This window comes from Rutilus rutilus (assembly GCF_951802725.1).
Source record: "Rutilus rutilus genome assembly, chromosome: 1".
Lineage (NCBI taxonomy): Eukaryota > Metazoa > Chordata > Actinopteri > Cypriniformes > Leuciscidae > Rutilus > Rutilus rutilus.
Genome location: NC_140209.1, coordinates 44,084,667 through 44,102,014, shown reverse-complemented (window position 1 = coordinate 44,102,014; position 17,348 = coordinate 44,084,667). Strand labels below are relative to the sequence as shown.

At 38.9% G+C, this 17,348-nt stretch overlaps 1 protein-coding gene across 1 annotated transcript in view; it reads left to right on the top strand.

The window, feature by feature from the left end:
• cacng2a (calcium channel, voltage-dependent, gamma subunit 2a) overlaps positions 1-13,952 on the top strand; it is a 91,787-nt gene extending 77,835 nt beyond the window's left edge. The window contains exons 3-4 of the mRNA XM_084426850.1: positions 8,698-8,838; positions 13,298-13,952. Coding sequence (XP_084282976.1) covers positions 8,698-8,838; positions 13,298-13,842 — 686 coding nt within the window. The 3' untranslated portion in view covers positions 13,843-13,952. The remainder of the gene's footprint in view (positions 1-8,697; positions 8,839-13,297) is intronic.
• Positions 13,953-17,348: the final 3,396 nt, after the last annotated feature.

The following is a 17,348-nucleotide window of genomic DNA, read 5'->3' as shown; positions in this document are numbered from 1 at the left end:
GTGTCATGCCTGGGGAGTCTGGGCAGATTGCCGAAAGAGACGCGCTTACCCTGGGGCAACATTATCAGTCCAGCTCCCCAACAAACCTCCATCCTCAGTCCACAATAGCCTCACAGACTCACACATAGAGCAGAAGACAATGAAAATATACTTATTCATAAATTGAAAAGCCCACTAAAATGTGTTTGATGTAACTTTACAGAATGGAGCCAAAGTCATAACAAATGTGAAAGATGAAAGTGCAATAGATCACAGACAAAAAGTATATTCACACCAAGATGAAATGAATATTCAAAGGGCTAAATTAAAATTAAATTCACTCCTGTACACTAGGTGGTGCTGACCGACAAATAAGTTGTGACAATTTACAACAGGTAGTCTCAGCCTCACCCCCAATTTCCACCAGATGCGGAACGGCTGCGGAACGGCTCCGCTGCGTGACAGCTCCGTGTTCCATCGTCCGTCAATACCCACCAGGTCCGGATTTGTTGCGGAACGGCTGCGGTCATGACTGACAGCTGAAGTCACAAGGACCCACGAGATCTCGCAAATTCACGTATGATCGCGCGATATAACCCCCAATTTCCACCAGATGCGGAACGGCTGCGGAACGGCTCTGCTGCGTGACAGCTCCGTGTTCCGTCGTCCGTCAATACCCACCAGGTCCGTATTTGTTGCGGAACGGCTGCGTCCATGACTGACAGCTGAAGTCACGAGGACCCACGAGATCTCGCTAATTCACGTATGATCGCGCGATATATAGTTTCTATAAACAGAACGTTATGAGGAATGGCATATTATGACTTTTTCAAGGTGTAGTGTAGGGAAATATGATCCGCCATGATCACGGTGTATTTTATTTAGAAAATTAACCGGATCTTTTATTTTGTTTTGGTTTGTTCTGTTTTTTTGCTCGACTTCCTGTCCTGCGCATTCTGCCCTGTAGTGCTGCGTAGCTCTCCGGCATCCGGCAAAAATAGAAGCTCTGCGTATCTGCTCCGGAGGGCTGCGGATCGCCAGAGTCGGAACGCAGCTGTACCGCATTCAGTGGAAATACACTCATTGACTTTAATGGAAACCTATTGACTCCGCTGCCGTGCCGGAGCCGTAACGCAGCCGTAATGCAGCCGGTGGAAATTGGGGGTAAGTGCTGAATTGCTGCGGAGCTCTCCGGCATCCGGCAAAAATAGAAGCTCTGCGTATCTGCTCCGGAGGGCTGCGGATCGCCGGAGTCGGAACGCAGCTGTACCGCATTCAGTGGAAATACACTCATTGACTTTAATGGAAACCTATTGACTCCGCCGCCGTGCCGGAGCCGTAACGCAGCCGGCATGCGCACGGACCGCTGGCTGAAAGTCCAATGCATGTGGCACACTTAAGGATTTTCAAAGTCATCATCTAATTGGTTAAATTCTACAGGATGCCAGGAGACATGTGTGTCACGTTCTTTAACGGTCCACCTGGAAATAAAGATGGCGTGATGCCAAACCCCCTCATGGAAGAAGAACTGCGTCATGTTTACAACTGTGACAATGAGCGTTTATCAGGATCAACTAAACGCTGGATTTATGTATAAGTTAAATGTAAAGTCGCAGCATAGACTCTTTAAAATACGTCCAAGAGTTTTACACACCTGTCCTTGGCCAATGAAAGCTGCGATGGAGTCCAGACCTTCTGCCTTCAGTCTGAAGATCTGGCTACGTGAGACAAGGTGCACACACACCTTTCAAAGTGAACATTTTAACAAGCTTAAAGGATAATTCCGGTATTTAGCACTTAGAGTCTCTTTTCTGGTTTGTTTTGGATGAACTAGAGTGGTGGATACAGAAATTTTGACGATGGGTCCTGTCTCGACTTTTTGACTCGTTTAGAATCGCCTTTGACCGCTTCAGAGTGGCTGGCTATGGGCATGCACGAACATGTCCTTAAAACAACCCTTAACGTTCGTTTTCAAAACTGTGCAACTCACCGAGTGGTCAGTCGCCTTTGACCGCTTCAGAGTGGCTGGCTATGGGCATGCACGAACATGTCCTTAAAACAACCCTTAACGTTCGTTTTCAAAACTGTGCAACTCACCGAGTGGTTAGTGGTGTTCGTTGATGATTAAAAACAAATATATCGGTGCAATGTATGATTTCAATCCATGTTATTTGCTATAGTGGAACTATTTTTTCCGATACCTCACAACCACGTATAAACTTCCGCTTGATATTTGAGTCTGAAGCACAGTAATATCAACGAGCAATGAGTCCTCCAACAGAAATCAATGGGATTTTACAAAATGCCAAATAAAACACGACATAAACTGTATTTCGCTACGCTACTTGTTTTGCAACATCAACGAACACCACTAACCACTCGGTGAGTTGCACAGTTTTGAAAACGAACGTTAAGGGTTGTTTTAAGGCAGGGCCGGCGCTCCGCACACGCACATCACGCGCTGCGCGTAGGGCACCAAGTGCTTGGGGGGGCACCAAAAAATCTGGGTCGTGAAAAAAAAGAAGCGTTTTTTTTTTTTTTGGTGATTTTCGTTTTTTTGCAGAATCTGTTAGTTGAGATCACGAAGAAGCCTCTGCATGTTTGAGATAGCAGTATTGGTATATTTAAAAGCGTACATTTTGATTTTGAAATCGGCTTGTTTTTCGGAGATTCTAGCACGCAGTAGGGGCGTGTCACCACCAAGCATTTGTGCCTAGGGCACCCAAATGGCTAGCACCGGCCCTGTTTTAAGGACATGTTCGTGCATGCCCATAGCCAGCCACTCTGAAGCGGTCAAAGGCGATTCTAAACGAGTCAAAAAGTCGAGACAGGACCCATCGTCAAAATCTCTGTGTCCACCACTCTAGTTCATCCAAAACAAACCAGAAAGAGACTCAAATTGCTAAATACCAGAATTATCCTTTAATACCATTTTTCAATACTTTGTGGGAAATAGCAAGATTAACTCAAAGTGCCAAAAAAAACATACTCCAGTCATCAGTGTCACATGATGCTATTGCTATAAGCTGATTAGCTGCTCAAGAAACATTAATTATTGTTATCAACGTTAAAAACAGTTGTGCTGCTTAATATTTTTCTTTGATTAATAAAAAGTTCAAAAGAACCTGTTTTTGAACCGGTAATGTACATTACCAGACTTACAAAAGAGACCAGCAATTTCTGTAGTACCTAAGGGTTCATGAAATGAACTGGCTCAAGAATCGTGATCAAAAGCTCATCACTTATTGGTTAGTCTTTTTTTTTTAATGGACAAACAAAGAAAATTGCACCACTCTTCGTAAAGAAAAAAAATTGGTCTAATGACAGACTAATATTTGTGCACGGGGTAGAATGGAAACCCATTGTTTCTATTCAAAATTTTGTTTGCAATGAAAATTTGCCAACAAATGTTCGGCCTCAGTGTGAAAAGGCCCTCAGGCTGGTCAGTCTCCGGCTATGATCAGTGCAGGGAGCCTGGGGAGAATCCACCTCTCTCTCTTCCTCCTCCAGAGCCTCTGCAGCCATGGATACAGCGCTGCTGCCTGATCCGAAAGGTCAAAGCCAAGGTCACAGAGCTGCGAGTGCCGACCGGAGATTTTTATGAGTGAAAGTATGTCTCTATGAGCCCACGTGAGTCCACAGGGCTGATTAGGAACGTATGAAGTTTCTAGGAATGTCTAAGCATCTCACTGAGCTTATAGAACATATTACATATTATTAGGTATTCTGGAATGACTTTTGTAAAGCATGTTCTCTCTATTGAAAATATCCGTTACCTTAAAGCTTGAAACATTAGCGGCGAATCCCATTCACAACAGCTGAAAATCAACACGGCATCCTGGTCTCCGAGGACACTTCTGTCATCTTCAAGCCTGTCGTTTTAAACGCTTGTGTCAACAATCAATAGATTTAGGTTATTATATTTTCCTTTCCCACTTTCTGAGTGCTGTGTGTGAGTGTGAGTGTGAGTGTGAGTGTGAGTGTGTGTGTAAGAGAGAAAGAGATTTGGGAGACAGGACCAGGGTCAGCACCCAGCACACCTTAATATTTAATCAGACCATTCCCAGCAACTCTACACCCTACAGAGAGAGGGATGAGGAAAAAGAGGCAGGATAAAGAGAACATGCAAGGACATCCATCTAAAAAAAATCCACCTTTATTTAGTTGCAAACAGGGTCCAAAATAAACTTTTCTGCCAATGGCGTCGGAATAGACAATATTTACAGGCCATGAAACTGTATTTTTCCTTTTTTCAAAACGAAAAAAAAAAAATGCTAATGCTGTCGACTGATTAAAACTGCAATTAACGCAACTGAATTATGCTGAATAATTCATCAAATCATCACAATTAAATGCATATACAGTAATATTTTCTAACCCTAACCATCCAAATAAAGCTAGTTTAAAAGCATTGCATTAGTTTGGCATACAAGTAAAATGTGGAATAAATATTAGCCTACAGAAAGAGAGTTTATAATGAATACATATTGTGTACAGTCACTACATATTTATCATATTATATTACATACATATACATATATACATTTATATATTAAATGTACATATTATATATTAAAATATATATTTTTAATTCCTCATCATTGAACATAAGTTTATTACTGGCTTCATTTTGCTAGCGAGTTTGTCAGTATGTCTGTCTTCACTATTCTTTGTAGAGTTGTGACCAGTGGCTGCTCTTGTATTTTAAAATAGAGGCACACTAATTTTAACGGATCCTCTCTCTTTTAGACATAAAATGTAAAAAAAAAAAAAAAATACAGCAAGAAAATATAAATATATTGCCACTCACCTAGCCTATCACTTGAGGAAAAAATCCATCCTTCTGTCCCTTTAAATGTCCATGTTAAAAGAACATGTTCGGCCATTTAGTAAAGCGGATTGCTGTTACCTATATCTGACTTAGGCGTGGCGTTTTCCTTCATTTTTTATTTGAGCTTCTGCTTGAATAGCATCTTGGTAAATTTGTCAGCAATCAAATATTCAGTATCTCTACTCTCAATAATTAAGGGTATAGTTGCTGGATTATCAGCGGGAGCATTTCAAACTAATATCTCAAACTAGTTTCTCAAACTCATTTACGTCTCTGCGATGATTGGTTGAAATACCAAGGGAGGTTAGCCTCCTCTATGACATATTTTTTCTCAACACTGAAAATAGAATATAAAATAGAAAGTGAAATATGGTAGTGATTGGCTACTTTGTTTTGTTTTTTCCAACGCGCCAACGGCAGATTCGGCACGTTCGGGGAAGAACAGTGGTGGTTCTGACATCAGCTATATTTTATGTTACAATGGTGAGATTACAAACAAGAAATTCACATTCTGAGACATGAAATGAAAAACTGAGAATTTTAATAACATTTAAATCGGCCTTCTCCCATTTTCCACCTCGGAATTTGGGGTATTATTGGGTGCCTCCCTTAACTCCCCTGATGAGTGACAATCATTCTCAGAATGGAGCCTTGGACCCTGGTTGCAAAGGAATTGATCATACACCAATTTACATGTACGAATGGCAATTCCTGACCTCATATGGCTTTACTAGTGGAACATGGTAGCAAAAGAACAAGACACTGAGAATTATTAGGGACTCACTTAGATTGAGTGGATAGAGAGAAAAACAGAGAGAAAGAGACAGATAGGAGAGGACGGAACAAAGCACAAGAAAATTAAAATGCCGTTCATCACTTCGAGTGAAGTCTCGTTTAGTTTTCTCAGAGAGGGAGAGAAGAACTGCGGCACTAGAAAAAAAAATCTCACCTTATATAACACATGCAGCAGATATCGCCATTTAGCACAGTGCATATTCAATGCATTTACCAAGTAAAATATTCATAAAAGAACAGTTTAAGAACTTTAGGTATTTCTATCTTGCAACATTTGGCTAAAACTGCACTATAGTTGTTTTAGCAGTAAAACTGACGCACATTTGTGGTAGCTGACTTTGGCTTCTCGTGTGATCTGCAGCAGATGGGCACAAGTGCAGTGGTTTTAGGGTGAAGGTGAGGGCAGACAGGACAGGACAAGAGAGCAGATGACCCTCTCAGGGGACCTTCAGACCCCGCTTTAGCCAGCAAGAGTTCACATTTCTGTCATACTGTCCACATATCAGGGTTTACAGCACAGCAGGGAGGGACAGAGAGAGAGACAGAAAAAAAAACTGCTGTGCTTGCAGACTAGATAGAGTGGTGAAAATTTAACTAGCCAGATGAAAGCATAACTTTGCATATCAAGTATAAACGGAGATAGATAAAGGAGAAGAGGTAAGAGATGAGTAAGCAGTAAGAATTGAGAAAGACTGTGAAAGGAAAAGGACATGAGAGAACAACAGTACTGCATGATAAAAGCAGACTAAAGTATACTTCAGTTTTGACGTGAAATCTTAGCATATGCATACAACCAAATGCATAGCCTTTCAAAGTATACTCCATTGATAACACAGGCGTTTGACACATGCACACTACTAGAAAGATTTGTCCACTTCCTGCTCTATTTCTTTCCAGAAGTTGCGACTGATAAAAATTGTACTTGCTTAAATTTGAGTTACGTGAAGCTCTTACACAAGCGCTCGCGTTTATTGTTGTTGCCATCTCCAGTAGTTTGTTGTTGTCCCTTCTCATTATTGTATTCAATGCTTTTGACAACGGGCCGAACCAGATTTGCCACCTTGTGGACCAACAAATTAGTGCAAAAATTCAAGGTGCATGTGCGAGATGAGCGTACAGACACGGTTAGAATTGAGCTGCGCGCAAACAGTACACTTTAAACCCGAATAAGTTGGAAAAACCTAAAAAAAAAAATTGTGGTAATCAGTTATATAAAAAAATTAAGTTAAGAAATTTAAAGTTTAAGTAAGCAGAACTGGCAGTTTTTTTTTTATATTGAATTCATATATATTAATTGCTCTTAACTTATTTGAGTAAACTAGTCCATACTTTTTATCCTCAAATTATCATGTAATCTCAATTTATACATTTTTAGTTGTGGAAACTTGGCTTGTTTTAACTCACTAATTCAATAAATGCTAACTTGCTAATTGGTGTAACAATGCTTTGATAGCATTAGCATAATATAGCAATGATTAGGACAATATAAAACATACCATGTATCTGTTCTCAAACCAAGCTCGTGCTTCACTCGTCACCATAATGGTAACCCTATAAACCCAGCATAACCCAGAAACTATTAGCATAGCAAAACATTAAACACTACTAAATCTTAATTTTAGCATTTACTCTCCCTTTCGATTTTCATGGCAAAGCATGCTGGGTAATAGAAATCAGAGCCCAGTTTCAGTTCAATTTAAGTTTGTCTAAATTAAAAGAAAAGAAAATTCATAAAACATAAACCAATTAAACAATTCAGATTACTTCAAATGTGTCAGTTTCGTGAACTCAAAGAAAAAGAAAGTTCTAAATACTCAAATGTTAATTTGATTTAACTAATTTGTTTAATTTAAGTTTACCCTACTTAAACCAATTAATTATTTTGAGCATTAGGGTTTACAGTGTACAAACATATATGTACAGTAATCATCTCAAACTACAAAATATTGTACTCTAATGTCACAGCTCATAATACTGCATAGGCATCATTCTTCACATAAACCCATGAACGAGTTAACAGAACTGTTAAGTGTTTGAGTTATATGATGTTGACAATCTTAAAAGGATTATTCACTCAAAAATGAGCATTATCGTTTTCTCACCCATTGTTCATTGCAAATCAATGTGGCAGCAAAGAGTTTAAGTGAAATAGGTCTATAATTTCAAACTATTGATCACACAAAGCAATTGTATTCAGAAGACCTGAAATATAAAATAAAAAAAACTGAGGGAAAGAGACAGATTGGTACATGCATGGCACTTTTATGAAGCACTTTTTTTTTGGTCACTATAGCTTTCCTGCAGCTCAAAACGGTAGAGCATGGTGTTATCAATGGGTTCAAGGGTTCGATTCCCAGGACAAGTATGAAAATGCATGCATTGAATGCAATGTAACTCACTTTGGATAAAAGTCTCTGCCCAGTGCAAAAAAAATGAAAGGTTGGAGGTTGGCACTGGTTACTGTGTGCTTATAGGAAAGAGCTGCATGGACATTCTGCAAAGTATCTCCTTTTGATTTCCACAGAAGAAGGAAAACAGGTCTAAAATGGCACAAAGATTAGACAATTATGACAACATTGTAATTTTTGAGTGAACTATCCCTTTGAGCAGCACAAACGTTCAGTTGAAAAACTAATTGGTGAGTTGAAGGCTTGGCAGACAGACCTAAAAACATTCATTAACACATTCACTTGTCATTTCATGGCTCGAATGAAGCCAAGTTTTGTTGAAGTCTCACTACGAACATACTACATTGAAGCGAGGCATCTGTAAATGGCCTAATGTCTCTTGTCCTGTTCAGTCCTGGACTACATGAGTGTTTGAGTTAGGCACAAGTGTTTGGTGAGGCACTTGACCTCTGATTGTTCTTCCACAGGCATTTTAAAGGGTGTGGAAGCTGTTGACTCTGCTGGCAAAGTGTTGATTGGCTGTGCTCAATGTGCTCAGAGAAGAACAGCTGCTAAAATCACCCGAAATGACAGCTTTCTTCATTCGTCTCATTCCCTCTTCTCTGCTCTTTACACGGATTCATTCAACAAGTAACAGAACATCTTATACTCACCCCACCTTCTTCTCTGTCTCTCCATCTGTAGGGGCCGTGCGAGCGTCTAGTATCTTCCCCATCCTCAGCGTCATCCTGCTCTTCATGGGTGGCCTGTGTATAGCTGCCAGCGAGTTCTACAAGTCCCGCCACAATATCATCCTCAGCGCAGGAATCCTCTTTGTGTCTGCAGGTGAGACTATGGAATGAATGAAGGAAGAGTATTTGACCAACATTTACTGAATCCTGTACGTCACTGATGGGTCATTCTGTGTCAAATCAAACAAACTTCAGAAACTTCCCCGGCTCAGTTTTTTTTATTTTGTTAATATTCTTCATGTAGAAAGACAAACATAAAAAGTGATGAAAGCTAAAATATTAAATGATTAAATTTACTTCATTCTCTATTTGTAGAGGGGGGTCAAAATGACAATTTTCACCTGAGATTTGGAGCCAAATTACAGAGGGGTAAAAATGACTTTAGAAAGATTTCTTGGGTCACTTTTATCTTTTGGCCATTTTTGAACTGTCACCATTGGCATATAATGAAACAAAGATTGCTAAAGTCAAAAGATTTTACTAATAGACCTACCAATCTCTGTGTAAAAAATAAAATAATAATGCTGTCATCTTTCTTAAGTAATTTTTACACCCCTCTAATTTGTCTAAATCTCAGGTGAAAATTGTCAATTTGACCCCCCTCTACAAAATAGTGGATTACTCAGGCAATATACATATGTGACATTTAATATTTTGGCTTTCATCACTTTTTATGTTTGTCTTTCTACAGAAAAACAATTAACAAATTAAAAGATCTGAGCTAGGGGCCTCAGGTTTATTTGACACAAAATGACCTGGATAGTCATCACACGCACTCTCTAGAAATACATTACTCATCATGATCACACATACTACAACTCCTACAATGCCTGCATTCCTCAGATATACCCTTATTTCTCCCAACACATTTTCAGTTGTGTAATGCATTACCCCCAATCAGGGCTCAACAGTAAGGATTTTTTTTTCCTGCTAGCCAACTCATGCCAGCACATTTCTACTTGCCCACCAGTTAATCAGTTTTGTGTATATTTACATTTTTTTGGTATCTTTTTATATGTATACTTTTTAACATTTATCATTTACCATTTACATATATTACCATTAAAAAAATTGGGATTGGTATGACTTTTTAATGTTTTTGAAAGAAGTCTGCATTTATTTGATCAAAAATACAGTAAAAATGTTTTCTTACTGTATTTACTAAAATATTACTACAATTAAAATGACCTTTTCTATTTGAACATATTTTAAAATGTAAAAAAACAGCATTTATGTGAAATAGAAATCTTTTGTAACATAAATGTCTTGCATCAATTTTGATCAATTTAATGCATCATTGTTAAATAAAAGTATTAATTTCTTTAAAAAAAAACACATTTGAACGGTTAGTTGAAGTTATTTATTATAGATTTTTCACACATTTCTTTCTCAAAATGCATAGTTTTTTCTTTTCAAATAAAGTTTACATTATAGCTGGACATTATACAGTTACACAGAAACTCCATGATAAGTTCATAAACAATTTTGTCATAAAATAAATGGCATACATTAGGGCTGGGCGGTATGACGGTATATGTTGTGGCGACGGTATAAAATGTCTGTCGTTATAGATGTTGCTATATCTTGTATATCGCGGTATGTAAATATATATGTGTAGCACAGCACTATTGACACTTTAGAGTCATGAAACGCATGAATGAGAAAATAGAGCGGGACATGATTGATGTTAAAAAAAAAAGAGTTATAAAGCGCAATACGTGGCACACTGCCAAAGTGCACGAACAGAAAGCTGCCTCTTTCAGAAGGCGATCATGAATTTGGGACGTACTTGATGTAAAAAAAAAATTATTAAGTGCAATAAACTGTAAAAAAAAAAAAACTTGATGTGGTGCTTCTTTAAGAAAACTTTAACTTTAACTTGGCAAGATATAATGCATGTACATGCATGTATCCCTCTGACTCAACAGGGTGACAGTTCAGTCAGCTGGCCCCCGATACGGTTTAGCAGTGCAATTCAGTAAAACAAAGATTTTCTGAAACCAAACCATTGACCTAAATGCCCAGATCAGCACGGTATCACTTAGAAACAGTCTTGCATTGGACTTTTTTGAACAAGCTGCCTCAGTGATATACAGTAGCCAGTTAGCAAGTCGATTTCTTTTTTTCTGTCTCACTTTGGTCCTGATTCTGTAGCTAGGCTTAGAAAGGCCATTTGGGATTAAACTCTAAAAATATGGTGTCCCTGACACACTTTCCCAGTGATCCATCATGGTAGTTTCACTCTGTCACAGACAACTCCACCAGAGTGTGACTGAAGTCAGCAGTGAGCCACAGATCATGTTCCTGTGAGGTCACCCACTCTAGTTTCTGTTATAAGTTCAATTCTTCACTCTGATCTTCTCATTTACTTGCTCCCTCTGACAAATTAAGGCACTCAGTGTTTAGTTTATGGCTAAGGGGTTAAGGATATTGTGAAACTGCCTGTGTTAACCTTACCATTTAGAGGGCAGTCACAGTTTATTTTGTGAGGCATAGAGATGACAGGAAGATTCTGTCATCCTCAGCCACATCCAGGGTCTAAAATTATTATTTATTTTTGCCAACTAATGGTGGATGAATTAAGAAAATGTATTAAATGTGAAAAAATTTTGTCTATTATATTATATTATATTATATTATATTTTGTCTGTTTGTATATTGAAATTACATCTTTTTTCTTATGATAATAGGCTAATTTAAGTTATTTCATCCTTGCACCTTTGTGGAAACACAGTGCAGATCATATAAATGATGAAAGATCAACTTCTGATGATAACTGTACAACTGAGGTATAAGTTGTTTAAAGGAGCACAGCATGTCAGGTTTTCTTTAAATGTCAGTTTGTATGTCTTTGTATGACTTATAATATTGCAATTCTTATATTTCAGATCTATTCAAAACCACAAACAATCATACAGACAATAACTTGAATAAACCTCTTGTATAAGGAACATCTTTTCAATTTCTGATTTAAAATTCATATGTTCACTTTTTGTAGGAATTAAAGTCAGAAGTGTATAGGTGGTGTACCTCAATTCATGCCAGGATGGAAAGTGGTGGGATTTCACATTTTAATCCATGTAATCAAGAACACAGCCTCCTAGCATTAGCATTAATAAACACAGTTTACTTCTATGTTGTCATGCTGGGCTGGACAAAACTTGTCAAACATTTTTTTTTAAACCCATCAAATTATAACTGTTGAATGAGAGTCAAACTTACCAGCTTTTAAAGAAGGCTCCTCTGAAGACTGATGTCACTTCCTCATGCTCAGATCATTTAAAGGGACAAGTCACTGTTTTTTGAGGTAAATAATTGGTGCAGCATCAAAACTCACAGACACAGGCAAAGTTATTATCCTGTTTTAATAAAAAAAAAAAATATATATATATATATATATATATATATATATATATATATATATATATATATATATATATAGCCTATATGACTGATCTCCTTTAAATGGGGAACTAATATACATTTAATTATAAAGTTTTGCAGGTTATATTTTTTATTTAGAAATAATTATACTATGACTGGCAATGTGCTCATGGTAAATGCCCTTAATTTGCAAAACACTTAATACCAAATGTTTGTGTTTAGTACACGTCTTCAAACACAAATAGCTCTCATTTTGTGGAATGATTCTTCTTCTTTTCATCATATCTCTTACCCTTGTTATTGGCGTGCATATCACTGCACAGCACCCTTAAACCGTGTCCTAACCAGACGCGATGCGATAAGATTCCAGCGACAAATAATTTGTCTGTCCACACTAGAGCAACGCGACTGCGAGATGCGTCAAAATCAATCAAAACCCACAGCCAATCAGAACAGCGTGTGGGCGGAGTCTCGCGGCAAGCGCACAGCACCAGAGAGCACTCGCACAGCACAGAGTGGCACTGGCAAGAAAATGGATAAGTATCTACATAATCAAATGCACAAATATTACACCATTTAAACATTATTAAAAATACTTAGGTTACTGAGTTACTAAAACAATCGTTGTCAAAGAATACACTTGTTTGTTCACAGTTTGAACGTTCTTGTTTCCATTTGTTTAATTTCAAGATCTGAGGTGAATTATCCATTGTTGCTTTTAGGCTAGGCTACAGCAACAAAGCTGGGAGCAGTAAATGATATTCAAAGTCACACTGCATGCTTTAAACATTAAATAAAGCACATAAACAGTACCTGAGATTGTCATTGCCACACTTTGTGTTTGTTGTGCCAGCGCGACGTCGCAGAAAAATAGAAACCGTTTCTAAAATAGAATCGTCGCGTGTCGCCGTCGCGGCTGGTTAGGACAAAAACTCTGGTTAACATGGAAAATATAGCCTACCTTTTATCGCGCGGCGCGTGTAGTTAGGACACGGTGTTAGAGGCCTATTAACCTTTGTTTACATGTCAATGACTTTATATTCTATTGCAGGGATGGCACTTTTTTTTTATTTCTTTTTTTTATAAAAGTCACTTGAAGACGTGCTAGATTGTGAATAAGTATTTTAGCCATAGCTAGGGGGTTAAAATCTCTGCTTTCTTCCCCACAGGCCTCAGTAACATCATTGGCATGATCGTGTACATATCAGCCAATGCGGGGGATCCCTCAAAGAGCGACTCCAAAAAGAACAGCTACTCGTACGGCTGGAGTTTCTACTTTGGTGCTCTGTCCTTTATCATGGCTGAAATGGTGGGCGTGCTGGCCGTGCACATGTTCATCGACCGGCACCGGGAGCTGCGGGCGGGTGCGCGGGCTGCAGATTACCTGCAGGGCTCGGCTATCACGCGCATCCCCAGCTACCGGTACCGCTACCGGCGCCGCTCCCGCTCCTCGTCCCGCTCCACGGACCCCTCGCACTCCCGCGACACCTCGCCGGTGGGCTTGAAGGGTTTCGGGGCTCTGCCCTCCACCGAGATCTCCATGTACACACTCACCCGTGGGGGCGACACCCTAAAGGGTGGCCACGGCACCCCCACTGCCACCTACAATTCGGAGAGGGACCACAACTTCCTGCAGGTCCACAACTGCATCCAGAAGGACCTGAAAGACTCATCCCACACTAACACAGCCAACCGACGCACCACCCCTGTATGAGGCACAACCTCCCCCCGTACAGATAGCAGGGCGAGGGAGACGGGAGCAGGGCAGAGGGGGTGGAGGCCCGGAATATTACAGATCAAACTTCATGTACCATGCGTTTTCACGATTCGGAGGAACCGGGAGGATTTTTACGTTTCGATCAAAGATTACACATGTATGCATGATTTTGCCATTTGCCATTGACAAAATGAGGCTGGTTTGAAATGGAGAGAGGCGATAAGAGATTTGCAGAAGGGTTCTTTCGTGCCGTGACACGGGAGCTGTAGCTTGTGGCATTGATTTGACATGTTTTTGTTAAGAAAACATTTCACCACCCGTCGTCGGTCTACATGGATCAGCAAGCTACTGCTCCCTCATAAGTCTTCTTCCCCTCTCCACTATATTCATCATATTTATTTATATTTTTAATTTGTTATTTGCATTAAAAAAAAAAAAAAAAAACTGTGAACCACAGCAGTAGGGTATTCAGTAAGAAATAGCCTGGTCTGCAATCTCTTTCAAAAGGTACAATATATATATATATATATATATATATATATATATATATATATATATGTATATGTGTATATGTATATATATATATATATATATATATATATATATATATGTATGTAGGCTATTAATTTTATAAATAAATTAACATAATAATCAAGACTTTTCAGAGGCAAAAAAAAAAAAGTCAAACCTGTTTGCTGGGTAATGATCTGTTGGAAAAGAGACTCTGTGTCCCTAAGCTGCGACTGTGGCTGGACGAATGGACGATGCACAGAGAATCTTAACTGCAAAGCTGCTGTAACACGAGACTGACAAAGACGTTCAACCTTAGACAAAATTCTATTCTTTTAAAAGAACCTTCTCATCTTTTTCTCAGTCCCTTTTTGCTTCCTTTTTTTCTCTACTATCGCATTCGGTCGTCATGGGAGCGAACGACAGAAAACCAAACGCAACGCCCTTCGCTGACACGAGCGACAAAAAAGGGGTCGGAGTTCGCTGAAAGACTCCAGAAACGACTGCCAAGACGAAAAAAAAGGAAGGAGGAGGGGGGGAGGAAAAGAAGAGGATGCTGAACTCTAAATAAATACTTGCAAGAACGCAAGCGACAAATAAAGTACGAAATATTACGAGAAACGAAGCTAAGTGACTCACGAATACAAAGATTAAATGCATGCTATAAATTTACAGCAAACCTGCTCTTGAAACATAAGTTTTAAAGGATAATGATAATTATAAAGGGAAAAGCAATGTTAAAAATGTTAAATATTAATGTTTTGTGTACTCTTTATGTTTTGGTTTTTATTATTAATTATTATTCATCAATATAATAACATACATTTGGCGATAAGCCAAACAAACAAATTACGACAAAACTGCTTTTTTAATGCTGAGTTGTTTCTTTGTATCCACATGTATTTCTTTTACTCATTCTTTTTTTCTCAGAAACACACGCCTTAGTCATTTCGTATTTCTTTGGATTCATTTTAAACGTGTCGTTTTATTTGAAATGAAATCTAAAGGTGCCAAAACAGAATGATCCTAAACTTGGATGCATCAAGTCCTGATGAATAAACAGACAAACCCAAGGGGGAACAAACTCGCTCTTTCTCTGTGTTTGCGAACCCTCACGCACCTGACGAAGTCTCGAGCACTTACAGCGGGAAAGCAGGCCGTGTTGTGAGCGAGCATGAGGCTTTCCAAATGAGTCAGACGTGAGTAAGTAACAGTAGGGAAGTGAAGTAACAGGCCACGTAATTACTCATCTGTTCCAGGCTCATCTATAAGTGGGAAACGGTCTCTTAAATATGTAATGTATCTGCTGCGCTAATAATGAGTGTGAATGATTCAGTATGTTTTGCTTTGATGGAGCGAACCCGGAAAAATGGAGGGAAAAAAAACACCGACGAGAAGATGTGCCATGTTCCCGAGAAACAACACAGGTTTGTAATATAACGTGACCTACTCAAGCGTTCTCCTACAACCAGCATGCTAAAAGCATCACTTCTCAAGACTTGCGTGTAACAGGTCCGGATTCATGCGTAGGACAGAATCGCCTCAGAGAGCAGCAAAGGGCTTGAGTTTTACTTTGAGAATTAGTTCATATAAGCATGAATTCATGCTCAATAAGAGGATATGTCAATCTAGACAACAAGCTTTCCTGGGAGGAATGAATATACATTTTGGATTCATGCCTTCTTAATATATGCCGAAATCTGACTCGCATCATAAGCGACAGCCATTTTGTGAATCTTCCCTCGACTGAGGAGGCAGAGAGAGTGTGAAATTACAACCACACACAAGCAGTGTTTTATGCCTTTTTTTTCACTTCTCTGAATTAAAATGCTTCCCTCATTCTCCCACTCCGTGTATTCCCTCATCCATCTTGTTGGGCCAACATGCTTGTCCTTAATTTGCCTCCCCTGCACAATCCCTCATTTTTCCCTCCCTCTGTGAATCATCTACTTGCATACTACACCCCCTCCCCCATCTATCGCTCTTGCTCCTTTCTTTTCCTCTCGCTCTCTTTTCCATCTATCCTCCTCTCCATTACACATTCATCACTCGCTCTGTCCTTTTTCTCCTTCATCACATTCCGACGTCTCTCGCATCAACTTTCCCATTCTTCTCATCCGGCAAATCAAATTCTATCCCCCACCTTCCTCTCTCCTCATTACGATATTGTGGAAAAAGGAAAAAAATCAACAGATTTAAACAGACAAATCAATCATCAGGTAATAGCCTCTTCGTTCGGGAGATCAAGATTACCGGCTGATGAATGAACACGCTCACTCTTTAGTTTCCTCTAAATGAGCTGCTGTCTCTCTGACTGTGGCATGGCAGTACAAACTGAAGCAGCATGTTAGATTTTTCTGTGCTTTACTAATTTGTGTTTATCTTGCAAATTATGTTTTATCTTGCAAATGTATCTGTTACAGTTTTTCTGAATTGCTAAAACACTTGAAACCATCACTCACTTTCTCAAATCCTTAAACACAAAGCCAAATTTTCAAACCACATTCAGAGAACCTCTGACTCTTCTGGCAAAATCAAACAATTGCCTCAAAACCATTTTATCTGTGCTCAAAATCAAACAATGCTTTCAGATCATACACACAGCGAGCCAAAATCATAAAACACTACAGATCATTTGTTAGACACTACAAAAAAAACACAGAATCCAAAGCATGCCATTACAGGAAAAAAAGTATATTGTAACAAAATAAACGAATTTTCCAATTACATAAAAAAGTATAGTAGGCTAATGACAACGTTAATAAGGTTAATAAATGGTATACTGTGTGTAGTAATGGATATTGTATAGTAGGCCCATCGAATGTCTGTTTATTCAGCTCTTGCATACTGTAAAAATACAGTGACCCAACTGCAAAAGCCAAAAAGGTTACAGTAAAAAAACTGCAACTGCAGAATCAAAGTCAATGAGAGATTGATTCTGCTTCAGCATCATGTCTTCATGTCTGATCCACATCACAGACAATGTCATCTCT